Below are 23,777 nucleotides of genomic sequence, written 5' to 3' on the forward strand. Positions count from 1 at the left end.
AGAAGAAAGAAGAAAAAAAAGCACGTTTTCGATACCCAGGGCCATTACATAATCTATGGAATCCTTTTTCTCGTCTTGGCTGGCGTTCCTGGAAACCGGTTTTTTTTTTGAGGGAGGCGGGGGGATGGGGGTTTGTTTTCCGTACGCATTGTTTGTCGAAAAAAAATTGCGCGTGGTTGTCTTTCGTTTTTTGCTGTATAAAATCTCAGGGGTGGTTTGGGGGAGGGTGAGGGATAGGCATGGGCTGCATTGAAGAGATAAGGTGTAGCGGTTTTTTTTTATTACGGGGAATACTATCAAACTTTTTTCCTTTTTGGAGGGTGACGGGGAAAGGTGGGCATGATGGTGTTTTGTCTTTTTTTTATTTATTTTTTTGGGATTTCTTTCTGTTTATGTGTGTGTGTGTCGTTTTTGCAATGTTTTCAGAAGTTGGTCATTGTCATCATCATCATCATCGTCATCATCATCATTATATCTAACTTAATTCTGCATTCATCTCAACACTTGGTGTCTGAGATAGGGGAGGGAGCGGGGTTGCTTTCGTTGTACATAGAGAATTTTTGGCCAGCACACGGCAGGCAAAAAGGGGGTGGTTGTTAGAGTGTATATATATACACCTGTCCCCTTTTGTACCTATCTGGGGCTTTTATTGTACTCGCTGTTGTAATGCTTGATACTCACTCGCACTCTGTACATGATGAGTATGGTGATACATGTCGGTTTGTGTTATCTATTTCGTCTCATGTGGTGTTTTGTTTTCACCGCTGGGCGGCTCCAAGTGTCTGGTTGCTGGGAGAGGAGGTTTATGCAGGGTGCATAATTAATATTTTTCTTGAATAAACCCTTCTCATTGTGCATCATCTCTGTATGACAGTCGCCGCACGGACCATATTTAGCCGGTTGTGCATATTTCCGAGGATAACTGTTCATCCAGCAGGAAGATGGATATTGACAACTCTTTTACTGAGCTGGTGTTGGACTACGATTTCTGGGGTCTTTTTTCTCTTTTCGGGCTAATTTGTTTCTGATCCATCAGGCTCTTTAATCGAGATCACGGCGGAGGGTGAGGCTAGGGTTTAGGGCCCATCAATTAGGTATCTTTGATGTATGGTCGTATTCCAAACAGCACTCTCCCATTTGTTGTCCATCTCCTTCCCGGCACGCAGTTGGGAGACGGGACAGAAATAACCCCCCCAGCTTGGGTGTTGCACTGTACATATTTATCTTGATGTGTTTCCTATAAACAAACAACTAGAGCAGATAACACCTCGCAAAACAAAGACAATTCATAGCATCTCAATACCATGTGCCCTTACCAAAACAAAATTCTCCAGACATACATACACACACATTTGCCACCCTATACCTGCCCAAAGCCTGACCCTGATAACCGCACAAAAAAGAAATAGATATCCTGCCCCAACCACCCAGCAAATAAAACGCCAAAGACATAACACAACCCTGAACCCCCAAGCTCCTTAAATAATGCTGATAAATGGGTCACTGATTTGCTCAAGACGCCTATCTCCTGGCAACTTTCCGTTGACGCGTAGAGCGACGCTTGGTATCCTACACCGTTGACTGCTGCTCCCCTTGCTTCTCATCCGCATTACTGAGCTCCAACGCCTTCAGACTTGCATCGTACATTGTGACATCTCCGTCGACATCTTTGGGCAGACGGCTCTCTCGAGGTGGCTGTTGCTCCGGCTGTTGCTCCGGCTGTTGCTGCTGACCCTCTTGCTGCTGCTGCTGCTGCTGCTGCTGTGAAGATGCCGATGCCGACGCTGCCCGAGCTGCAACAGTACTGTTCCTCGAACTAAGCCTTGTCGGTGGGCGACCCCTCCCACGCTTTGGCTTTTGCTGCTTCTGTGGCTTCGCGCCCAACTAAGACTCGAGATGTGACCACTCCGGGATAGCACGGATCTGCGCCCACATGAACTTCTCCAGCTTGTTCGCGCACTTGGCATACGGGGTCGTCTCGTTGTTGTATTTCCTGCAGTTGTCAAACACCAGCTTGGCGTCCTTGATGAAGTCCTCCGGCGTGGCGTACTGGTCGGCCTCGAGCTTGGTCTCCATTGTCGAGAGGTCCATCGGCTCCTTGATCACGTCGTAGTAATCTGCCACCTCATCTCTATTGACGGGCATCAAAAACGGCCAGGCAGACTGGTGGTTCTGGAGATCGTTGAGGAGATGCAAAAGCTGGTTGTAGTTCGGACCGTGACGGGGCTGGCGGGCAAGTTCGTCCATGTCGGGAGACCAACCGCTGGCGCGGATGGCTTCTATCGACAAGGGGTCTATCGGGGCAACGCCGTTCTTCTGCCATTGCTTTGGTGGCTGGTGAATGATGTGCGACTTTGAGTAGGCCCGAATCTTAGCCTGGACACATTCTTTTTGCTTGAGTAGCATGCGACCCATCTCCAAGTACCGGATGCGCGGCAGCATGGTGCACTGCATGATGGTACCCCCTTCATAGTCCTTGATATAACCCATCCATATTGACTTGTCGAGCGTGATTTCCTTCGTAAACCCTTGTTTCTTAAAATAGCCAATAGCATAGTTATCAGCGTAGGTCAGGAAGTGCATCACATCCGAGGTCGCCTTCACATAATCTTTAAGATGAGACATCAAATGCGCGCCGTAGCCTTTGACTTGTTGATCCGAAGAGATGGCGCAGAATACGATTTCGGCAAACTTGCGGCCCTTGAACGGCCGGTACGTGATGCCTCCTACCACTTCCAAAGGCTTCTTCACAATGGCTATCGACAAATGGGTTCGGTCGTACACGAGGCGCGCAATGTAGTCCTTGGGCATTTTCGGGAGCTGCTTCTGGAAGATACATTTCAGGCCGGTAAGGATAATAAGACTCTCGCGCTCGTTGTCGTTGTTGACCACTCGGAACTCGATCTCGCCATTGCGCTCTTCGATTACGGCTGGCTGAGGGGTCAGTTAGCATATTTCTTATGGCACGTAGACAGCCCCAGGACAGGAAGGAACATAAAAAGCAAATAGTGAAAATACCTTTTCCGGAAAGGGGATTGCCGGAACCTTGAGGGGCTTCTTCTCGGGCTCGACTGACTCGTCGACCTTGACGCGCTTCGCCGCCGTGGGAGAGGTCGGCTCATCGGTCGCTTTGCGCTTCGTGTCCTTAGCCATGTTGCGCGCGGCGATTCCGGGATGAAAGCGAGTGAGGGCTGTATATGGGCGACGGCTCAAGCTGTCAAGCTTCTGGCGCCATTCATTTCGATGGCAAGCGCCGGGGATTGATGGAAGTTGTCGCGTTGCCGATTGACGATGGCTCCGACGATGATGCGGAGAGAAGTGGATCTCGGTTCTCGAAGCTGCCACTTGCTGCGGCGCCTGGCCCCGGCTGCGACTGCAGGGCTGCCCCACCGACAGGGGGCTGCTGCCTGTGGAGAATGGCATTAGTCCGTTTCGGGGTTCGAACACGTTCCCGTTCTTGAGCTTCAGCTTCACGTCCATTGAAGCTGTCCCAGAGCTGCTGGCACCGACAGCCTATCCGTACAGGCAATCACCAACTCTGCATCCTTCATCTGTCTACTACCACATCTCCAGCACCATCACAGCACATGGATTCTTCACTGCACGAGGTCTGGCAGGCTGCGTCCGGCTCGCCGTTCACCCCCGCCATCGGCAAGGACAACCAGTTTCTCTTGGCCTTCATTCTCCTGGTGCTGGGCTTTGGCCTCAGTGGCGCGTTCGCTCTGAGTATGCTTGCACCCGCAGCTCCTCCGCGCAAACCATCTTGCTAACCCTGACATTGCGACAGACCGGTCTGTAGTGAGCCTCCCAACTTTGGCTGTGCCTGCGTCGTTGTCGCTTGCGTACGTTTTCCACCCACCTGGTCCAGATCCATAGGGATATTCGTTCTAACATCCAAAAGGGTTGGTGTGGTTTACATGTTCTGTGCGGTCGGGGTCTACGTTTAAGATACCCTCGAAATCTGTACCATAATTCTTTCCTTCGCACAAAAGCAATTCGATTCCTGTTTGACATTCCTCGTTTCCACCACCCCCACCGACCAAGATGGACGCACCAGACCCCCCTATCTTCCGAGCCGTTACCAGCTCAACCAGACTTCTCTATCAGCTACTCAAAGCGATCAATTTCACCAATAAAGTCCACGTCGAGATCACCGAGAAAGGAATCCGCTTCTCGACCGACCACGCCAGAGTGATGCAAGGCGTCACCCATTGGGACAAATCTCTCTTTACCTCGTATACCACAAATATTCCCGCCCCCGAAGAATCCAACGGCAACCCCGACGACGAAGACGATGCCCCTCCCCCATCGGTCATATTTCAACTATCCCTACCCGCCCTCTTGGAAACCCTTCAGATCTTTGGCGCCGCCGACGCAGCCGCCCGTCAGGCCAGATCAGACATTGACCCCTACCGCAGCACCAACCTCCGCAACTACCGCTCCGACGCCTTCTCCAACCAGACCCTCGGCATGAGCAACGGCACTTGTTCGCTATCCTACAATGCCGAAGGTGACCCCTTCAGCATCATCCTCGAAGAAGGTAGCGTGAAGACGACCTGCAACCTCACAACCTATGTTCCTGAAATCCCAGAGGACATCCCCTTTGACATTGAAGATTTGGGATTCAAGATCATCACCCAGGCCAAGTGGCTGCTGGATGCCCTGGCTGAACTTGCGCCCGCTTCGCCAGAAAAATTGATAATTACCGCTAGCAAAGCAGCGCCTTATCTCAAGCTTACAAGTGTAGGGGGTGCTTTGGGGAGTGGTGGGATCGATTTTGCGCAGGGAAAGGACTTGCTCGAGACTTTTTCCGTGAGGAAGAAGAAGTGGAGCCAGGCTTTCAAGTTTGATATGCTCAAGGCGGCGAACGAGGCGATGAGGATTGCGACAAAGGTTAGTTTGAGAGGGGATGGGCAGGGGGTGTTGAGCATGCAGTTTTTGGTCGAGGTGGGGGGGGAGGGGGGAGGGGTGTGTTTTTTGGACTTTAGGTTTGTGCCTTATGCTGATAGGGAGGAGGACGACGACGACGAGACGGAGTGTGAGGAGGGGGAACATGGGATGGAGGTTGATGGGTAGTTTGGCGGTGATGTGGTATGGACGGCTTTGGGCTGTGGCGGCCAATAAAATGGGGGTTTTTGGTAGACAAGGCTGAAGAAGCAATAAAGCTTGGTTGAACCCCATGTCTCAGTCTGCGTTTTGTGGGAGAAAGCATCAAGAAACCTTCTGGTGATTTCTTCCGCAACCCCTTGGGCTTCTATTTGACATTTTAACAGCCTTTCGTTACCAAACAGCAATGGAGATAACTTTGGGTTGTCAGGATGTCGCCAACTCTGGAATCGAATGCTTCAAGTGGACGGACAACCAGATCATCACCGATGTCATGGCGCACGCCAAAGACGGCTTTGGTAGTTTGATTATCCTTTCCACAATATGGGTTACTGACAGCTTCATTTCACAGGCATGAATTTAACAATCGACTCGGACGAAGCCGGGCCACATGTAGCTGCCGTCGTTGATTACGACGGTCCCAACGGGCTGGTGGCGACTGATGGGGAATTCGTAGCGATTGGGTACCAGAAGAGCACGAGCGGGATGCGGTTGCATTTGGGTGAGAAGGTGTACACTATGGGAGAGTTTCCGAGGGTGAGGTGGATTCATAAGATTACGTGAGGGTTGGCTTGGGGAGTTGAAGAAGGTCGGTCATGCCAAATAGCAGTTTTCTTTTTCTTTGCTTTTCGGTCACGACGTATTCATTGAAGGGCTTTATCATGTCAGCATTAGGAGGCCGAGTCGCGCGGGGTCGTCTGCGAGGCTTCTTTCATCATCTGGCGGTAACTGTAGTGGTCGTATACTACTTATCCTATCAGAATGATATTCCTTTGTATTTCCGGCAGTATTTCCAAACTCTTCAGCCGGCAGGAAACGTGAGGCTGTGGCACAAGGTCAAGCGAAGCGTTTGATGTGAGATGCCTAGCGCACTCAAGCTCCCGAAATCACACGGTTTTTTAGCTTTGCTCTTCCAAGCAAGAAGTCAAAGTAGCGGGCATAATTGCCAGTCAGCTTACTTGAAGCTTCAAACCACCCCAGAATACCAGGGTAGAGATGACGGAAGATGTGGCGATGGCGGCGTGGAGATAGACAGTGAGCTTGTAAGATGAATTGATCCGGGTTGATTGGTCTACTACAACTTATTCAGCAGGCTGCATATCTGGTCTAGCTTATGTAATTCACCTAGATGTGTTGATACACACTGAGCCTTGGAAATGAGCATAGGTAGGTGTCGTTCAGGGTGGCAGGCAGCTTCGTGAGGCCACGGTCTAGATCATGCTGCTGATATTCAGGACCAAAGAGTTATAAGAAGGCCCATCGTGCTCACTGGGTCCGATATGAAACCACTACTACTCGCAACTCTCATCAACTCATCAGAATCACATTTTCCCGCCCCCCACGCCCAACCAATTCTGCAATCATGTCATACGTTGAAGCTGCCTCAGGTCAGTACATCTGCTGCACTCCCCAGCTCTGACCTCCCTTCACACTGGGCTTCCAAACTAACCCAGCCACACAAGGCGGAGTTGAACTCTTCAACAAAGTCGTCGACGCCGTCAAGGGTGCCGTCAGTGCCGTCGAAGAAATCCAAGGCTCCGCCATCAGGATCAAGCGCGCGGCAGCCGCCGAGGCTCTCAGCGACCAAAACGAGTTCGCCGTCCGCGAGACCATCATCGCCAAGGCCATCGATGCCGTCCACGAGGTAGCTCCCGGCTGCAACATCCTCATCGTCGCCGACTACGGCCGCGACAAGAAACACTTCAAAGGCGAGTGGAAGACGCAGCCCAACATCGAGCTAGAGCTTCCCAACGGCCAGTCTGCCTTGTATCGTCTTTATATGTTCAACTCTGGCAAGTACGACCGCCCGATGGGCCCGATCTGGGAGGCGAACTATATTCAGTACCGGGGTGCCCATGGTGGGGATGTCAAGAGGGAGACGCCGGTTGGTTGCATGTACTTGACGTTTCCGGATGGCGATGGTTTGGATCCGAGTGCTGAGGATATTGAGGAGGAGGCTGATGATGGTGAGCCAATCCCGCCTGAGGGGGATGGGCAGGAGACGGAGCAGCCTGCTGCTGAAGAAGAACCAGCCCAGGAAGAGCAGCCGGCCGAAGAGGAGCAGCCGGCAGAAGAGCAGCAGCCTACCGAGGAGGGTGCTGAGGAACAGTGAGAAGTCGCTGTCGCTGAATATTAGCTGGTAGAACCCATGACTAGTACTGGAATTAGCTTATGCTCTATGAATAAACTTCTGGTTTTGCTTGTTTGTCAACCTCGACGTCTATGATGTCTGGTTCAAGGGCCGTCGCCTACCCTAACCCTTGAAGGTGAAACGAACCTGAAGTGGCCCAAGCTTGAGACACCAAACTGAACATCTTCACAATCCTCAAGCCACCACTAAAGCTTGATATTAGCAAGCTGTTTGCATAGTCAGGGTTGCCAAGGGTGTATCTATATCTCATTGTATCATGTAGTCATAAGCACCATGAAACTTGGTCTTGAACAAGCTGAACTCCAAACCTCCTGCTTGCCCCGCTCTGACCTAGCTCCAAACCAGCATGAGTGTGATCAAACAGATGTGACGGCCGCGACCTGGAGATCGACTCGCCGCCAGTCTGTCCGCCTTTCTGCCTGTTGTGAAAGTAAAAGCTATAAAAGGTCATCGACTATCTGTCTTTATCAGCAGCCTCGCTCCTAGGTCGAGTCGTGCAGCACAAGAAGCTTGACCAAACACCAAGACGTCAGGTACCCCGCGATTGCGCCCCTGTCCCCTGTTCGAGCTCCCCCCTTTTTGTACTACCTGTAGCATCATCCCTACCCCGCAGTTCGCAAACGCGGACAACCACCACCACGACGAGTAACTACAACCTTCAAACCACCAACCCTTCCAATCCCAACGTCCCAATCCTCCTTTCTGTACTCCAGTATCCTCTCTCTTCACCTTATCCCAAGCATCACCGAAACCTCTCCGCCAGCATCTCAACCCCAGCCTTCCAAAATGGTCGAACGCCCCAACAAACCCTCCTCCCTCGTCGCAACCCCCGGCCTCCCCCCCCAACCAACAGTCAACTTCTCCGACGACAATTCCCTCGTCACCGCCACCCTCCCCACCGGCGAGTCCATCACCGTCCTCCTCTACGGCGCCACCGTCATCTCCTGGAAGGACTCCTCCTCGACAGAAAAGCTCTGGCTCTCCTCAGCCGCCAAGCTTGACGGCACCAAGCCCGTCCGAGGCGGCATCCCCCTCGTCTTCCCCGTCTTCGGGCCCCCTCCCGCCGATCACGCTCAGACCTCCTCCCTCCCGCAGCACGGCTTCGCCCGGACGTCCAGGTGGGAATTCCTCGGCAAATCCACCAGCGAGAGCTCGGGCGATCAGCAAACGGGGGACCTGTCCGTCAAGCTTGATTTCGGCCTCTCCAGCGCGGCGGACGGGCTGGATCCAAAGGGCAAGGCGGCCTGGCCGTTCAAGTTCAACCTGATCTACAGCGTGACGCTGAACAGGAGGGATCTGACGACGAGCTTGGTGGTGACGAATGATGATGAGAGGGCGTTTGATTGCCAGGTTTTGATGCATACTTATCTCAAGGTTAAGGTACGCTTCTTTATTCTTCCCGTCTGAAACAGGAGAGAAACGCTGACAATAATGGAAAAACAGGACATCACAAACGTTACCATTTCCGGCCTCGACAGCTCATCCTATGTCGACAAGGTTGACGCTGCCTCGACAAAGACACAGTCGGGGGAGATTAGGATTGAGGGCGAGACGGACAGGGTGTACACCGCTGATGGGCCGGTGACTGTGTCCGAGGGCGGCAAGACTCTCTTTACCGTCACGAGGGACAACCTCTCCAACGTGGTTGTGTGGAACCCCTGGGTCGAAAAGGCCAAGGGCATGGGTGATTTCGAGCCGAAGGATGGGTACAGGGAGATGCTCTGTGTTGAGCCAGGGTCGGTAGGCGGCTGGCAGACGCTGGAGAAGGGGGATGCGTTTGAGGGAGCGCAGACGATCGCTTTGGGGGCTTGACTGAGGGCTGTTCTCTGAGAGTAGGGAACGATGATATGACCGGATGTGATGATGAATTCAGCCATGTGATTTTCTTTTTGGGAAGACGATGTGATGTTTGATTTCGGTGTGATTTGGTGTTATTTCTAGACAAGTATAAAACACGTTCTAGCAAACTGATCATTGTTCAAGAGACATGGTGCAAGCCATTGCAAGATAGGTAAAACATAAAATCAAATTCTATCAAGCAAAAGACATGAAACGATATCCAAAAGACGTCTATAAACTGATCATTGAAATCCCCGCGAAGGCCCCCCCAGGTAACTAGCCAAGCGGACATCGTTTGCGTGCCACTGCAGCGCCTCCCGCATCTTCTGGCCATACGCCTGCTCCTGAGCCTCCAGCTGCAGCTCCTCTGGGGTCGCAGACTGCTCTTCCCCCTTTTCAAAATCACTAGGCCCAAACCCAGGCTGGCTGGAAAAACTCAGCAGCCCCAGCTTCTCCCCCGTCCAGAAAACCAAGTCATTGTTATTGACCTGGGCTTCGCCACCACTGGACAAAGCCGCGGCCCTTGTTGCAAGCAGCTTCCGCGCCAGGTCACCCGAGCCAGGCATCGAGGCAAAAATTGACGGTCCCTCCGTTCTCTCGCTGTGTCCAATTCTGTGCCGGCGCACCTCGGTGAAGCCGTCGCGTTCGAACCACTTGATGTACCCCATGCCATCTGCCACGGCAAGGCAAGAGCCGTGGTTGACGACGGACATTAGTTTGGAGCGGGCACATGTCTGCCGGTTTCTGGCCGGCTCTCCCACAGGTGGTAGGCCGTAAAGCTCCAGAGATCCCTTTGACTTGTACTCGCCGCATGCGATGAGGGTTCTTCCCGGGGCAGATTTGGACTTTTCCACTTGCTCCAACGAGAGGCGTGCCTGGCGGCGGGCTTGAGAGTCTTCGTAGGAAAAGGGGTAGGGTAGCGATGTCATGCTGCAGAGATTGGCGCCCGAGTAGACTGTTCCTTTGATGCGGGAAAATTGGCGGCGGTCGTAGTGCAGGATGCTCTTGAAGCGACCGGCGACGTAGATGTCGTCGGATAGGCTGCTGGGCTGGCCTTCTACTGGGAGGTGGAGGATACTCACAGGACCTGGCTGTGCAAGGGGGACGTAAGGGGGTAGAGGCGAGTCGTCAAATAACTGTCGGTATGAATCTTGGCTGATGTCTTCGAGTTGTACTTTCGTCCCGTCAAAGGCATCTATCGTGTCAACAATATCGGCTCGAGGGGGGCTTCTAGATCGGTAGTCATGAAGGTGAAGGCCGAGGCTTGTGCCGACAGTGAGAGGAACGGCCGAGTTGGCGGCTGATAAAGTCGCGATAGACCATGGGAATGTCTCACGGTGTATGACTGACAGTGTGGGTAAGTCGACCTCGATAAGGTCTGATACAGGTAGTTGTTAGCCAGTTTCAACCGAAGAAAGTTGGTGACTACTTACTTTGCTGTACCGCAAAAAATGCCCTGTGTCTCTGGCTATCCACGCTCACACACTCAGTGACGCCAGAATCTATCTGATTAGATCTGGTCTTGGGACCGGCAAACAAGATGCCCGGTCGGCTACGAGCAACAATGGCACCTCTTTTCGTGGCAGAACCGCCACTGACATGCCAGAGGCAGACACTCCCATCATCTAGGGGAGAGACTGCCAGTACCTTTCCGTCCAGACGTTCTTCGCCGTCGGGATAGTACAAAGCTACCCCCCTGGTCTCCACAAAATCGGCTGCTGACCTGGACTTGGTTCCAGTGCCATGAGCGTATGGCGTCTGAAACCACGACACAACTATCGGGCCTTGCCGGCGTATGTATTCATCATACCAAGAGACCTGCTCATCAGGGAAGATTGGGTCCCAATTGGCCGTGATGCGAACTCGTTCTCTTTCTAGACGTTGCGAACTGCTGAGGCGGTCCCCGTCTACTTCTGAGCCAGAGATGCACTTTATCCAAGAGTCTTCATTTGCCTCTCCAGCTTCTTCTGACGGAGCCCTCACACCGTTGGCGGCTTGGAGGAGGGCAAAGTTGAGATTTTGCAGCCGAAGACGACTACGTAGCGAAGAGAGATAGGACGAGTCTCGCAAACATCTTGCGCGCCAGACGACATCATCACGAGCAATTTTGCTGAACTCGCGGGAGACGCGTTGGACGGGGACAAGTTCTGGTGGCTCAAGAACTGCAATTTCTTAGCTTCAGGTCAGGGAGAGAGGGAGTGAGGTCTTGAAAGAGAAAATGCGATAGAACCACGTCAATTCTTCAACCCTCGTGGTAACTTTGGCCTGGCCTGCATAGCCGGATCTGGAGAGCTGGCCGGGTTGTCCACGGCATTGGCGGGGAGGGTGGTGGTGAGCAGCTTGGTAGAAAGTGGACCCTGGACTTACATGACAGTACGTGGAGCAAAAGCTCCTTAGGCAAGCTCCCCAAACTTGCCATGACTTCGGGGCTTTCAAATATAGAATGCCTTGGACAAACAACTCCCCTCCAAAAGAATGAAAACTAGACTAGCATCTAGGAGAATGGGCGCTTGGGGAAGGGCATGAATGAGGCGGGAAAGAAACAGCTCATTGCACAAGGGAAGGGAGGCATCCTCAAGTGCTTGTGCAACGGGTTCACAGAGACAGGAGAGAGGTCTTTGGGGCGTAGGACTTTGTTCCAAAGCATCGAAGCTTCAGGAACAAGCCCTCCTGCCCCAACCTAATGCGAACCAGTCTCCCCCACCTGGGCTCGGGAAGTGCCAGGCCCAGACCCCACAACCCCGCTCGGCGTGATACACCTTCCCACACCACCCAATAGATAAGCCCTATGCCGATCACCCTGCTCGTCCGATAAGGCACCTGTCGCACAATGAGGCTGCCGCAGCACACTATGCCCGATTCGGCCAATAATCCAATCCAGAAGATTTTCTTATGACGAAGTCTCTTTCAACGTCGTTCGGTTTTCTCACATCAGACGGCCTCAGTAGAAATTTGGTGTGACATCTACTGCCGCGAGAACAGCACATGTCACCGCACGGGTGTGTCATGAAGCGTGGGATTAATTGCGCGGTCCTGCACCGCTGCGTTCCACAATCGAGCTATTGGCAGCGGACCCCCAAATGAAACGATTCCGGCTGGCCTTCAAGGTTCCTACGGCGAGGTGCGCCTGTGATGTGGGGTCTGATGTTGGTGAACTGTGATGAGCTTGGTGATGCGGATATGTGCGGGAGAGTGCGAGGGAGAGTGTGCAGGAGAGCCAGTTGCTGCCTTGGCCCGCGGCAGGCCTTCATGCAGGCATCACATGCTACACCCAAAGGCCGATATATAGGTATGTTTGAGAGGTACTGCCGCAATACTATATGTATGAAGTCGTTGGATGGCCCTTGTGATCCACTGCCATGCTGATGCCGCACAGCACCGGTTCTTGGGCAATAGCCAAGCAGCCAGGTAAACAAACCCCTTTTCATACCGATGCAATGGGTATGGATCTTTTATCATCCCCTCACTCCAAGTGTGTGTGCTGGCCTTTGCCTTGAATGCAAATCCTTGTCTTTGACTCATTTCCTGCTTTTTGTTTTTGTTTTTTTGCCTTTCTTGCCCGCCCGTCTTTGATAGCATCGTGTAGGTACCTAGACACTATATTTTATACCCACACTTTGATCACAGACACTGCGAGCTTAGAGAATTTCTATTACAGGTTCAGATCATTAAGGAGACAGTGCCTAGATAAAGTCGGATAATATTATGCATAGGCTCAAGATCTGAGCTTATACATACCACTCCCCGAACATCGGATTGATTCTATATTCTCTATTTGATCTTTGATAATAGCTACTATAAGCTTAGATGTCATCTTTAATAAGTTTAGAATGTAGGGGCATGTCTATCACAGGCTCGGAGATTACTGTGTATAAGTGTAAAATCTAAGCCTACAAATACTGGTACCGAGCACAAAATAGACACAACATGTCATATCCAAGCTCAGATAGTGTCCTTGATGAGCTTAAATTGTAAGTGTAAGGTGTCTGTTACAAGCTTGGGTAATCTTATGCATAAGCTTAGACAGTGAGGGTGCAAATCTTCCTTGTGCTTTAGCTGTGCAGAGGAAGATGAGAGATATCTATTTACATGTGTGCTGAAGGGATCTGCCCTCTGGGCCTTGTACTGTCTAGCCAGACAATGACTTCTACAAATTCAAAATACAAACGTACTACGTCTTCTTCACCATCATCCACTACCCAGGGTTCCTCTGCTCGCGGTTGAGTTGGCAAAAGACATTGTTGCCACGAGTTCTATTTGTGGGTGGGCTCCTCGGTGGCTATGTTTGCGATGATTCTATGGAAGTTATGCTCCGGTGGGTGAAAGTCCAGAATCTGGCGAAGGTAAGAGTAGTTTCTCCTTGAATCCTGTTCTGAAGGGTAGTGAGCACACTTGGTGGGCTTTGCTGGTTGTCCTTGATTGCAGCGTGGTGGAGTCCCGGCGTCAGCGGCGCCCAGATTCGGACTTCCCCCTGTGAGAGACTTGAGGAGAGTTGATTTTCGTGTATCTCTCATGGCAGTGGCCAAAGGGCTGATCTTTGTGTTCTCTCTGTAGGAAGCTTGATTGAGGACATTGAATTTTTCGGAATGGGATGGGGTGTCTTTGGCTTAGGTAGGTAGCTTGGTGAGCCTTAAAATTTCTCTGGGACGAGATGGTTCCCATTTGGGATGGAAAAAGAAGGGGTGTATGATAGCTTGTTGACTCTGGAAAGTGGTGGGAGCTTGTGCCAGTACTGTGATGATAAGTAGCTGATGCGGTCGGGAATTTATTCTGCTCCTGCTTGGCAATTTTGAGAAACTTGTAGATCAATGTGGGTATTTTCTCACTTTCAAGTGAAGAAGTTATATATCTGTGAATGTATGTGTCAAAGCCGGACAGTCATGGTGGAGTTGCCAGCGCTGCCTTCCATGATGCAAACCTTGATATTTGCTTCACAAGTGGAGTTAACGTCCATTGTAGAATTGAAGCCAAAAGCAGTAAATGGAAGTATCCCGGGCAGTGTGTGCAAGAAGTATTACAGTTTTGACGCAAACGAATCTCAGGGTAGCCAGGCCGTGCATCTGACGATACGGAGATGATACTCTGCGCAAGGAAGGGATGTGCACGGACCAGATTCAGGGGCTTGTTGACTTGGCTGTTAGGAGAGTGGTGCAGAAAGCGGTCCGTTGCCTGGATGTCTGTGTTACCTGCGGTATTAAAGCTCATGATCTCCTCTGTGTATGTGATCTCACCTTGACATTGGAAGGCCCTAGGCGGAAGGGCCTGGCTCATTGCCAGTGTGGGGGTACCGAGCAAGAAAATGTGCTCCCTAGGGGAGACACCTCGAGAACGAGGGGTAGTTACCGACTGAGTTGCTCCGGGGGTACTTCGAAGGGCACAGTTTGCTCTTTGGAAGTTCGAGATATCCTGTCCTCTCCCCCCATTCCATACCAAACCCTGCTATCCTCTCTCCTCTCTTCTTCTCTTCCTCTCACGCAACCATTCCTCAACCTTCCAACAGCTGATATCGAACAGAAACGACTGACCCAGCACCCTTTGATCCAAGTGGTTGATATTCTTTGTGCGCTTCCTCTCATCAACAACGTCGTTTGTGCCTGCGGTTGGCGCTCCTCCAGAGCACGGGCACAAAAAGCAGCTGTGAAGATCCAGGTATGTTGCTCCTTCGGGCCCATCCACTCACCAAGGCCATCAAAAATGCGAACTTGGGCATCAGAATATTGGCCGCAATTGCTACTTTTTTGGAAAAATGTGTGTTGCGGCTTGTACTGCGGCTCATAACGCGGCTTGGGCAGCTCCTGATGCCCTACTGCACCTTCTCAGTTATCCTTCACTCAACCTTCCCACTTTGCCTCGACCAATGACGGTTGCCGATTTCGTCAACAGCGCAATTGCTAACTCAGACTGCGTCGCAGCTTCCGCCGGATCTGTACCCTCACGACTTCCTCTTCTGTGGTTCAACACTTCCGCTGCAGCATCATCTCTGGCAACCTTCCAATTGTGAGCAGCTGAGGTACGTTCATTTCTTTTGCTCTGGTCGCCCTCGTGTCAGTCTGAAAGCATCTCCATTTTCAAGAATGAGAACTGACTGGGCTTCGACCTCAGAAACCACCGAGCATGATCGGAAAGGACGGCCCAGGCGCTGAGGCCATGCCCTCCAGGGGCCATCCACCACCTGAGGTTTCAACCGTCATCGTCCCACCTGGACCAGCCCCCAAAAGATCAATCACCCCCAAGGGCACACTGTTCACCAATCTAGGCGAAGCCCATCTAGCCATCACGGCCAGAGTGGCAGCCAAAATCGCCGGTCAAGCTGTCCCTGCTTTGCCGGTCGTCACTCCTTGCCAGTCACCGACTGCGCCTCTTCATGAGCCCCGTCCCAAAGACAACTTGCCGCTGGCGTCACACATGGAGTTTGTCAAATCTTCCCACCTTGCCAACGGACGTTGCTTGACTGGCTATGCTCCCAACGTATCGATTGCTGAGAAGAAGCACGAAGAGGGTTCTCAAACCTCTCCGACATCATCTCCCGCCACGATCCTGTCCAGTCATTATGACGATTTCAACCCTGATCTTGACTGGGTACATGGTCCCGGTCCAGAAATATGCTCAAAGCGCCGGACCAGAGAGACCGGAAGCACAGTTGAAAACATCTATCGACAATACCTCCCTTCGGAACCTTCGACCGTCAAGCCTCAGTCTGTCGCCCATACTTCACCGCCCACAAACAGAGCGCATCCTCAGTCGCCGGATAGGGGAAATGGGAATAGCAACAATGACCACTACATCTCGGCTCGTTCTTTGACCAACCACCCATCCAAGCCTAACCATGTCGACGATGGCACCCATCCGAGTAAGCAACGTCGCAAACTGTATGATACAGCTGGCGATGCTCCCAGCGTTCCTCTCCCGGAGCTGCCAGTTGCGAGGCGCTCTGTCCGCTACTACGACAGCCATCTCCATGGGTATGATGATCCACCAACTCCGTCGGGGATGTCAGTTTCCAATACTCAAGTGCTACTTGACAGATACAGTGATCACAGTCAGCTGGCTCAAGATGAAGGCTTTTCAGAAGAAGCCATAGTTGCCGGGGCCTCACCAAAGAGCGAGCCTGACGGCACTGAGTTGGAGCTGTCATCACACAGCGCCCATGAACGGCTGAAGGAGAGGCTTGACAGGCTACACTACGCATGCAACGCTGGTCTCGCCGAATATTCTACAGGCGCGCTTACTTCGGAGTCGGACGAAGACCCATTCAAGTACGATCGCAAGTCTTACCACGCGCTCCTCCAGCCAGTTCGAGAAAGGGAAGTAAGCCTAGCCCTCCAGCAGTTGACTGGCATTACCGAATCAGCGACGCCAGTGGACGAGATGCCACAGGAGTCTGGACAGCCTGTCTTACAGAGCAGAAACCCATACCTGAACAGACTGCAGTCCTACAAGACTCCAGAAGCTGAAGACGCTTGGGAGGATCAAGAAGATCCAAACGAAATCAAAATTACGGTTCAACGTCGCCCTTCTAGTTTCTCACCAGCCCCTCAGCCCGAACTTCCAACTCAGAGCCGCAACTTGACTCAGGACTGGAGGACCAGTTACTGCAATGACCATTTCCATCAACCCCAGAGTGAAGGCGGTGACTGGGAAACAGTAGGAACCAATGTGGGAGGTCAGTTTGGCAGCAACCTTGCATGTGCCTCTGGTAGTGGTCTGAGTGGAAACCCGGCCCTCAAGATCACCAGTGACAGCATTGCGAACTACTCAGACTGCAGTTCCTTTGGCCCATCCCAATACGATGCCTTCACGTCTACTGAGCGAATTCTCCAGCATCCGACAGCCGATCAGAATCCCACCGACCAGCTGTTCAGAAACATAAAAGACACAGGGCGCCCGGTTTTTCTCCCAAAGCCACGAGTAAATCGTGCTAATGGATATCCCTTGGACTCAGTTCGACATTTTACAGATTCAAATACCACAGCAAGCGGTTCTACAGCTAGAAGCGCTCTGCTCGAGAAGATCAGTGCTCGTCTGCGTCGAAATAAAGAACAGCAGAAGAGCGGCAACCCTTTCCAAGTGCTTCCGAACACTTCGGTGCCTCATCTTTCTGATGTTTATGAGCTGGAGGACATGGGCCCTGGCCAGCGTGCAATCAACAACGGGGTTGAAGCCCTCGGTTTGAACAAGGAAAATCGACTTACGCCTCCTAATCAAGAATCGAGTCTCATGGCGAAGGGATCGCCCACCCTTTTCAGCTTCCCACTCATCCCATTACAGGAAGCTGTGAAAAAGCAAGCCATCAGACGGGCAAGTGGAGAAGACGATTTGACTTTGACCACCACCAGAACCCGCCAGGACTCCAGTGTTTTGTCTTCCAGAGCCACGCAGAGAACTACTCCGCCAACGCCCTGTACGGCAAAGCCACAGCAATACTCGCCTCCTACTCCTAGTCTCGCAAGACCTCCTCCCACGCATCTTCGCCGGCCCACGGGACTAGGGATCCCTGATACTGCTACGCCATACCCTGCATACCAGATGAACAAGGGCTTTGATGGAGACGAACAAAATCTTCCCACGGCTTCACCCCTCAGCAGCGGCAGTCCTCCCATCTACGGACGAGCAGTTTTCCCTCGCTCCTGCAGAAATATCTTTGGCGATGCGCACGCAGACCCTCCTCGAAAATCCACAAGAAGCAGCTATGGGTTTCCAGTCATGTTGCGCAGGTCAACCCACAAGAGAAAGACGACCCGTGAGAAGAGAGATGCACTCCGGCAACCAGGGGAATCCCCAAAGCCCGGCCCGGTTGTCGATCCGGAGACAGCAGATGCCTTCGTTTTGTCTGGCGAAGATGCGTACATCTCATGGGACAATCAAAGAAAGCGTCGACTGTTCTACTATGGTGCGCTCGCCGTGTGCATTTTCCCCTTCCTGACCTTGTTGGTCTACCATGGGGCTTTCGATCCTTTTCTTGTCTGGTGGACAGAAGGCGAGGTACGCCGGATGACTCGCAAACAACGTCACGTTGTGGCTATTGTTGGAAGCACCATCGCAGCTGTTTGGCTTGCTGCCATTGCCGTGGTTGTTACTCTTCTTGTCAGCACAAAGACTTGAGTAGTGGTATCATACCTATGAGCCACTTTGTACTCGTAATCAGCGAGTTTGTTTGCATCGGAAAATTTGGAGGATCTTTGGGGAGATTTCTTGACAGTTCTTGGTCAGGTTCTGTGTCTCTTTTCGTCATCTTTGGCATGAGTGTCATGGAAAGAAGGAGGAATTTTGTGACAGCGAAGCTGGTAGCTTTGTGAGGTGGATGGCCTTTTGTTTGAGCTAACTCGAGGTACATGTCTGGCAACAAGGTGATTTTGGTGTTGTTTTGCGGATTTTGGAGGCTGTATCTGCGGTGGCGCTATGATGAACATGGTGGAGTTTATGGGAGGTGTACAGCAACGTTTTCGAGATGTCAAGAGAGGTCGGGCTATCGACTTGTGAAGCCCTGCTCTCATATGATCAGTCGGCCGGAGTTTCTCTTCAGCATTTCTCGCTTTTTCGCATTCCCCTGTCGACCGGTACACAATATCCAGCAGCTGTTATTTGTCAACATTTTATTACCGGCCTCCTGAGACGACACAAGGGCGCCATGTCAGTTACGTTCGGCTCCTATCGGCTCCCGTTTTTCATTTTCCTTGAACCAGCAGCGGTTTCAGCAACAGGTCTGGACAGAGTCATTTTATATCCGGAGGAAGGCCATGGATATGGGATTGCAACCACAGGTTGAGAGTTGGGTGTTTGGGCATTTATTTGGGGGGGGATAGGGAAGGATTTGGCGGGAAAAAGGATGGTATGGAACCAACACGGACATATTTTGTCTCTTTTGTTAGGGATCGCAAACAAGCGCTGTATTCATTTCAGTTTGTGACGTGGCGGTGTTTTCTGCTGGCTATGTGCCGTTGTGTTTTTCGTTAATTTCTTCCTCTTGCTTGTTCTTGTCGTTCACGGTCTTGTTAGGGCCCAGAACCAGATTATTCCTCCTGTTTCATGGGATCTTGAATCGGGGACACACTGGACATATGGGGGGATTTCATGTTTCATCGGGCTCGTTGCTTTCTGAATGTGTAGGCCTTTGCATTCTGTTGGCGTGTTTGAATTTGCGATGAGTTTTGTTTGTATAATTAGGCAGCTTTCTGCCGGGGACATGGCATGTTACTCGAGATATGGTCGACAGCTTAGTCAAAACATTCTTGTAAACTCTCGGATCCATACAAGATTTGTTTCTGACTGTTTGGTATCAAGCGCTGTGTGCTAACTGATGGTGATGTTAGTATCTGCAAATGTTTTTTAGACTGAGGGAATGAATCCTACGTAGAAAGCCAGTCTATCCATGAACCTCTGATCTATCATTTACTCTCTTGCCATTTTATATTTTATATACCTTTTCCCCCTCTCCCCTGAGCTATACCAGCTTCAAAAAGCGGGCTGCAAAAACGCCCTAATCGTCTTGACGGCATCACCGTCGTTCTGCCTGAGCAATTCTGTTGCCCTGGCCTTGCTGACCTCGAATTCGGCGACCTGTTTACTTCACCATTAGCTCCCCTTCCTCTTTTTTTTTTTTTTGGTGTTCGTGTAGGTTGACCAACCAAAAGCGAGACGTCGGCCGCATCAACCTTGACTTTGCTCTTGGCTGACGCCTCGACGGGGGGCTTCTTCTCCGAGACGGCCGAGACAGAGTTCAGGGCGTTGGTCGCGGCTGCTTGGTCGACTTGGGTGGAGGTGTTGTCGGTGGTGTTGTTGGAGTCGAGGTTGGAGAGGGCGGCTGCTGCTTTGCGGTCTTCGGCTGAGGAGGCGGGTTTGGAGGTTGTTGTTTCGATGTCATCTGTTGCGCCTTCGTGAATTGTGGGGGGTTGGGGTTCGGCCATCTTTGGGGGAATTGGGAGGTGGTGGGTTGGGGATGGGCATATAACGGGAGAATTTGATGGTGATGGTGTTGATGGTGTTGATGTCGGGCAGGATGGATTAAGCAATGTGGGGTTGAGGGGCAGCTTTTGGAGGTTGAGGGGCGCTTGGCTGGATTGGGGGGGTTAGGGGATCCGCTCTTATTCAGAGGGGGGAGGGGAGGTGATTGGTCGATTTTGGGAGTGGGGGGGGTTTTCTTTGTTAGGAACGGAGCAGACCCTGGTACCCTTGTGACGATCATTCTTGGGTTTTGAGAGCACAGAAGAGGTCAGATTTCGCTTTCCGGGAGGGGGATGAGTCAATTCAACTTTTGGGGATGAGCTGAGAAAGAGCAACACGGATTTTTTTGGTCTACGTGGAAGGTTCTTTGGGTATATATTCCCACACAACTTTTGGGTTTTTTCTTCCTGGATATTCGACTCCAACGGCGGCGGTCTTTTTTTGTTCGTTTGACAACGGACGGTTTTTGGTGGTGGGGCCAAAAAAAAGAAGGTTTCGAGAAGCATTAACTATACGGCACTTCATACTCGCTCACCACTCAAACCCCACGGCGAGATGAGCTCAACAACACCACAGTGGACTCCCGACTCGTGGAGGTCAAAACCCGTCAAGCAATGCCCCCAGTACCCCGACCAAAAGGCCCTTCAGAAGTCTCTGGCTGAGCTCAAGAAGTTGCCCCCCATCGTCCACCCGAGGGAGATTGTCAAGCTCAAGGAGCACCTTAGGGATGTGGCTCAGGGCAAGGCGTTCTTGCTGCAGGGTGGTGACTGTGCTGAGCTGTTTGACTACTGCCAGCAGGATGTTATTGAGAGCAAGATCAAGCTGCTTTTGCAGATGAGTCTTGTGCTGATTTGGGGTGCTGACAAGAGGGTTGTGCGGATTGGGCGTATGGCTGGGCAGTATGCGAAGCCGCGGTCGAGTCCGATGGAGATGGTTGATGGGAGGGAGGTTCCTTCGTTCAGGGGTGATATCCTGAATGGGTTCAGTGTTGATGAGAGAGAGCTGGACCCTAACCGCTTGGTCAAGTAAGACTCACCTTTCCCTGCCACTCTCACAAGTTGATGCTAATGCTTACCGCAGGGCTTACCACCACTCGGCTGCCACGCTGAACTACATTCGTGCTGCCATCTCTTCTGGCATTGCGGACCTGCATCGCCCTCTGGACTGGGGTCTCGGCCACGTCCGTGATCCCGCACTGAAGGCCAAGTACCAAGAAGCTGTCGACTTCCTTACGGACATGCTCCGCTTCATGCAGACCATCGGTGCCGACAAGTCCCACAATCTCGATACCGTCGATCTCTTCACCTCCCACGAGGGTCTGTTGCTGGAATACGAGCAATCCCTCACCCGTCTCCTCGACACCCCTTCCGCTCCCGGTACCCCCAGCAAAAAGGAGTACTACGACACATCAGCCCACTTCCTCTGGATCGGCGACCGCACCCGCCAGCTCGACCACGCCCACGTCGAGTTCTTCCGCGGCATCGCCAACCCCCTCGGCGTCAAAATCGGACCTACCACCCCCGCCTCCGACCTGCTGGACATGCTCCGCACCCTCAACCCGGACCGCGAGCCAGGCAAGATCACGCTCATCACCCGCTACGGCGCCTCCAAGGTCGCCAACCTGCTCCCCGCGCACATCCGCGCGGTGGAGGATTCGGAGTACAAGCAGACGGTTGTCTGGCAGTGCGACCCCATGCACGGCAACACGCAGTCTGTCAGCGGGGGGATCAAGACCAGGAGGTTCAGCGACATCTTTAGCGAGCTGCAGCAGACGTTGAGGATTCACAAGGAGCAGGGGAGTTATCTGGGGGGTGTTCACCTGGAGCTTACGGGGGATGCGGTGACGGAGTGTTTGGGGGGGAGTGAGGGGCTGGATGAGGATGACTTGTCGACGAATTACACGAGCTTTTGCGATCCGAGGTTGAATGAGAAGCAGGCGTTGGAGTTGGCGTTTTTGGTGGCGGATCATTATAGGTGTGAGAGGAAGGAGAAGAGGGCGTAAGAGTGGGTTTTGGTTGGGATTGGGGGTTCAAAAGAAAAGTTAGGGGGTTAGTGGTAATTCGGCAATTTTTTCTCGTTATATGCTTGTTAGAACTGTCTTTTGAGGTACGTTGACTATATTTTGAGGCTTACGGGTTACTTTGAAGACATATGTCTTGGATATCTTCAATACCTTCGATGCATAATCAACTGATTTGCCACCTCTATGTCCCTTTCCTATCTGGCAAGTCCTCATTTACGGCGATCGTCAGATCAACTGCTTTTCTTACTTTTGATATATTATGAGGCTTTTCTGGACACCGTAGACAGGGCTGGCAGCATTGCCGGCGTGGGTCATTCTTTGTAGCCAGTCCTGGTCCGGCACGTGGCTGTCAGGTTTTTACACTGTTGATGATGGGCGGACAGCGCGAAAATAGCGAGTGAACCACCGAGAACCGTCGTGATCTTTATAGATCATCTATGGCTGTTTAGGAGTGTCGGTATTGTATTGCCGGAAGTATGCCGTGGATAACAGCCATTGCCCTGCTGTGTTTCGTCAACTCCAGGCATACAGTTCAAAATAGGTGGTGATATGCACGTCAGGTTGTCAAACCATATTGTCAGCCCCAGACGTCTGGTTGTCTCGGTGCTCGCCAGAGGCAATTGGAAAAGACAGCACATACAAGCATGCAACACTCCCAAAATTCGAGGCGGCCAATGGACGTGATGGTCCCGGTGACAGGAGCCAATCGCCGAGGGACTGGATCACCATCGTTGCTGTTGCGCCGCTCGGGTAACGGTAGATGGACAGCGGGAGGGGAAGCCTCGTGCTCTGGCTGGTTGGAAAATCAACAGAGATTTCCATCACGGTGGCCAATCTGGGCTCTGAAGGGTCCTTTTTTACAACCGCCGTCTCCACCTGGATTTTGTGTTGTTGATGGTGGTTGGAGAGGTTTGGGCTCTGTTCAACCTCGGGGCTCTGCTTGCCCCAGTTGAGCGCCTGGGTCTATCAGTGGCCTGTGGGCAGGCTTTCTCGCACCAAAAGTCACCTGCGTTGGGGCACGTGCATGGCGCTCGCTGAACCTGGAACATCCTCTCCTCGCCTGCCCCAGCTCATCACCACCTTGCAGGCTTGCATCGTGACATTGGAGATGGCATGGAGGTTTCCTCCAGCTCGTGGCACTAGTGCTGCAGGTGCTTGAAGTGTGCAATTTGCCGCATTCATACCTGCCGCCTCCCGAAGACAGCAAGCACACCGCCGAGCACCATGATGTATTTTTTCCACCATCGTCGTTTGCTGTTCTTGGTCTTGGCCAGTTGCTTTTTTCCCCGCCTATGACACTGTCCAGACCGCCTCCCACTCGCCCATATCCGTTGATTGACGGCTGCGGACGATGCAAATGGCCTTCAAAATGGACCAGGCGAGTCAGGAGATGCAGAATCGACAGTCGATATGCTCCAGAGACGCACGCCTATATGGGCATTGATCCACGAACGATGGTCTGCTGGCGCCGTCTTCCTCCATTGGTCTTGGGTGACGAAGCTGCGGGCCACTAAACCAAACAGCTGGACCAACTGCGAGGGAGAGGGTGGTTTTCCGTTCGGATGACAGGGAAAAAACGTAGGTGCTACATTCTCCTCACTCTCTCGCTCTTCTCGCTCCCACTCTTCCGATTCCGAACCTCTGTGTGAGACACCGGTTTCCGATCTGGGTTTTTGATTCTCTTTTCCGGCTTCCGGATTCAGCATCTCGAACCTC

General features: G+C 52.2%; 11 protein-coding genes across 11 annotated transcripts; 7 read left to right on the top strand and 4 right to left on the bottom strand.

Annotated features, from left to right (window-relative positions):
- Positions 1-1,140: 1,140 nt before the first annotated feature.
- GCN5_1 (histone acetyltransferase) lies at positions 1,141-3,310 on the bottom strand. Its single transcript, XM_062906908.1, has 2 exons — positions 3,019-3,310; positions 1,141-2,934 (listed from the first exon to the last, which is right to left on the bottom strand). The coding sequence occupies exons 1-2, from the start codon at positions 3,151-3,153 to the stop codon at positions 1,885-1,887; spliced, it is 1,185 nt and encodes a 394-aa protein (XP_062769804.1). The 5' UTR covers positions 3,154-3,310; the 3' UTR covers positions 1,141-1,884.
- A 143-nt stretch (positions 3,311-3,453) lies between these two features.
- On the top strand, positions 3,454-3,947 carry rad1_1 (checkpoint clamp complex protein Rad1; the record flags this gene model as incomplete). Its single annotated transcript, XM_062906909.1, has 3 exons — positions 3,454-3,726; positions 3,788-3,842; positions 3,902-3,947. Exons 1-3 carry the CDS (start codon positions 3,588-3,590, stop codon positions 3,945-3,947), a joined length of 240 nt encoding a protein of 79 aa, XP_062769805.1. The 5' UTR covers positions 3,454-3,587.
- Positions 3,948-4,044: 97 nt separating this feature from the next.
- Positions 4,045-5,076, top strand: rad1_2 (checkpoint clamp complex protein Rad1; the record flags this gene model as incomplete). Its single annotated transcript, XM_062906910.1, has 1 exon — positions 4,045-5,076. The coding sequence occupies one exon, from the start codon at positions 4,045-4,047 to the stop codon at positions 5,074-5,076; it is 1,032 nt and encodes a 343-aa protein (XP_062769806.1).
- Positions 5,077-5,293: 217 nt separating this feature from the next.
- QC763_0004340 (uncharacterized protein) lies at positions 5,294-5,796 on the top strand (the record flags this gene model as incomplete). The annotated part of the gene is made up of 2 exons (XM_062905098.1): positions 5,294-5,405; positions 5,459-5,796. The coding sequence occupies 2 exons, from the start codon at positions 5,294-5,296 to the stop codon at positions 5,668-5,670; spliced, it is 324 nt and encodes a 107-aa protein (XP_062769807.1). The 3' UTR covers positions 5,671-5,796.
- On the bottom strand, positions 5,778-6,271 carry QC763_103482 (uncharacterized protein; the record flags this gene model as incomplete). The annotated part of the gene is made up of 4 exons (XM_062906911.1): positions 5,778-5,851; positions 5,906-5,978; positions 6,066-6,178; positions 6,232-6,271. 4 exons carry the CDS (start codon positions 6,269-6,271, stop codon positions 5,778-5,780), a joined length of 300 nt encoding a protein of 99 aa, XP_062769808.1.
- QC763_103485 (uncharacterized protein) lies at positions 6,241-7,252 on the top strand. Its single transcript, XM_062906912.1, has 2 exons — positions 6,241-6,494; positions 6,570-7,252. Exons 1-2 carry the CDS (start codon positions 6,470-6,472, stop codon positions 7,217-7,219), a joined length of 675 nt encoding a protein of 224 aa, XP_062769809.1. The 5' UTR covers positions 6,241-6,469; the 3' UTR covers positions 7,220-7,252.
- Positions 7,253-7,526: 274 nt separating this feature from the next.
- QC763_103490 (uncharacterized protein) lies at positions 7,527-9,315 on the top strand. The gene is made up of 2 exons (XM_062906913.1): positions 7,527-8,638; positions 8,702-9,315. The coding sequence occupies exons 1-2, from the start codon at positions 8,045-8,047 to the stop codon at positions 9,068-9,070; spliced, it is 963 nt and encodes a 320-aa protein (XP_062769810.1). The 5' UTR covers positions 7,527-8,044; the 3' UTR covers positions 9,071-9,315.
- Positions 9,257-12,232, bottom strand: QC763_103500 (uncharacterized protein). The gene is made up of 3 exons (XM_062906914.1): positions 11,465-12,232; positions 10,531-11,259; positions 9,257-10,475 (listed from the first exon to the last, which is right to left on the bottom strand). Exons 1-3 carry the CDS (start codon positions 11,514-11,516, stop codon positions 9,340-9,342), a joined length of 1,917 nt encoding a protein of 638 aa, XP_062769811.1. The 5' UTR covers positions 11,517-12,232; the 3' UTR covers positions 9,257-9,339.
- Positions 12,233-15,211: 2,979 nt separating this feature from the next.
- Positions 15,212-18,199, top strand: QC763_103510 (uncharacterized protein; the record flags this gene model as incomplete). Its single annotated transcript, XM_062906915.1, has 1 exon — positions 15,212-18,199. One exon carries the CDS (start codon positions 15,212-15,214, stop codon positions 18,197-18,199), a length of 2,988 nt encoding a protein of 995 aa, XP_062769812.1.
- A 123-nt stretch (positions 18,200-18,322) lies between these two features.
- Positions 18,323-22,315, bottom strand: QC763_103520 (uncharacterized protein). The gene is made up of 3 exons (XM_062906916.1): positions 19,723-22,315; positions 19,448-19,654; positions 18,323-19,391 (listed from the first exon to the last, which is right to left on the bottom strand). Exons 1-2 carry the CDS (start codon positions 19,999-20,001, stop codon positions 19,550-19,552), a joined length of 384 nt encoding a protein of 127 aa, XP_062769813.1. The 5' UTR covers positions 20,002-22,315; the 3' UTR covers positions 18,323-19,391; positions 19,448-19,549.
- On the top strand, positions 20,251-22,163 carry ARO8_1 (Aromatic/aminoadipate aminotransferase 1). Its single transcript, XM_062906917.1, has 2 exons — positions 20,251-21,063; positions 21,119-22,163. The coding sequence occupies exons 1-2, from the start codon at positions 20,594-20,596 to the stop codon at positions 22,038-22,040; spliced, it is 1,392 nt and encodes a 463-aa protein (XP_062769814.1). The 5' UTR covers positions 20,251-20,593; the 3' UTR covers positions 22,041-22,163.
- Positions 22,316-23,777: the final 1,462 nt, after the last annotated feature.

The sequence above is a fragment of the Podospora pseudopauciseta genome, chromosome 1, assembly GCF_035222475.1.
Source record: "Podospora pseudopauciseta strain CBS 411.78 chromosome 1, whole genome shotgun sequence".
Classification (NCBI taxonomy): domain Eukaryota; kingdom Fungi; phylum Ascomycota; class Sordariomycetes; order Sordariales; family Podosporaceae; genus Podospora; species Podospora pseudopauciseta.

Excerpts from the sequence above, each read along its gene's own strand:
- GCN5_1 (XM_062906908.1), bottom strand. The coding sequence starts at position 3,153 with ATGGCTAAGGACACGAAGCGCAAAGCGACCGATGAGCCGACCTCTCCC. Across the intron at positions 2,935-3,018 it reads CAATCCCCTTTCCGGAAAAG|CCAGCCGTAATCGAAGAGCG; the intron begins GTATTTTCACTA and ends CTGACCCCTCAG.
- QC763_103485 (XM_062906912.1), top strand. The coding sequence starts at position 6,470 with ATGTCATACGTTGAAGCTGCCTCAG. Across the intron at positions 6,495-6,569 it reads ATACGTTGAAGCTGCCTCAG|GCGGAGTTGAACTCTTCAAC; the intron begins GTCAGTACATCT and ends CAGCCACACAAG.
- QC763_103490 (XM_062906913.1), top strand. The coding sequence starts at position 8,045 with ATGGTCGAACGCCCCAACAAACCCTCCTCCCTCGTCGCAACCCCCGGC. Across the intron at positions 8,639-8,701 it reads ATACTTATCTCAAGGTTAAG|GACATCACAAACGTTACCAT; the intron begins GTACGCTTCTTT and ends ATGGAAAAACAG.
- QC763_103500 (XM_062906914.1), bottom strand. The coding sequence starts at position 11,516 with ATGGCAAGTTTGGGGAGCTTGCCTAAGGAGCTTTTGCTCCACGTACTG. Across the intron at positions 11,260-11,464 it reads TTTGCTCCACGTACTGTCAT|TTCTTGAGCCACCAGAACTT; the intron begins GTAAGTCCAGGG and ends AAGAAATTGCAG. Across the intron at positions 10,476-10,530 it reads ATTTTTTGCGGTACAGCAAA|ACCTTATCGAGGTCGACTTA; the intron begins GTAAGTAGTCAC and ends TACCTGTATCAG.
- QC763_103520 (XM_062906916.1), bottom strand. The coding sequence starts at position 20,001 with ATGGCCGAACCCCAACCCCCCACAATTCACGAAGGCGCAACAGATGAC. Across the intron at positions 19,655-19,722 it reads CGGCCGACGTCTCGCTTTTG|GTCGCCGAATTCGAGGTCAG; the intron begins GTTGGTCAACCT and ends TGAAGTAAACAG.
- ARO8_1 (XM_062906917.1), top strand. The coding sequence starts at position 20,594 with ATGAGCTCAACAACACCACAGTGGACTCCCGACTCGTGGAGGTCAAAA. Across the intron at positions 21,064-21,118 it reads GACCCTAACCGCTTGGTCAA|GGCTTACCACCACTCGGCTG; the intron begins GTAAGACTCACC and ends TGCTTACCGCAG.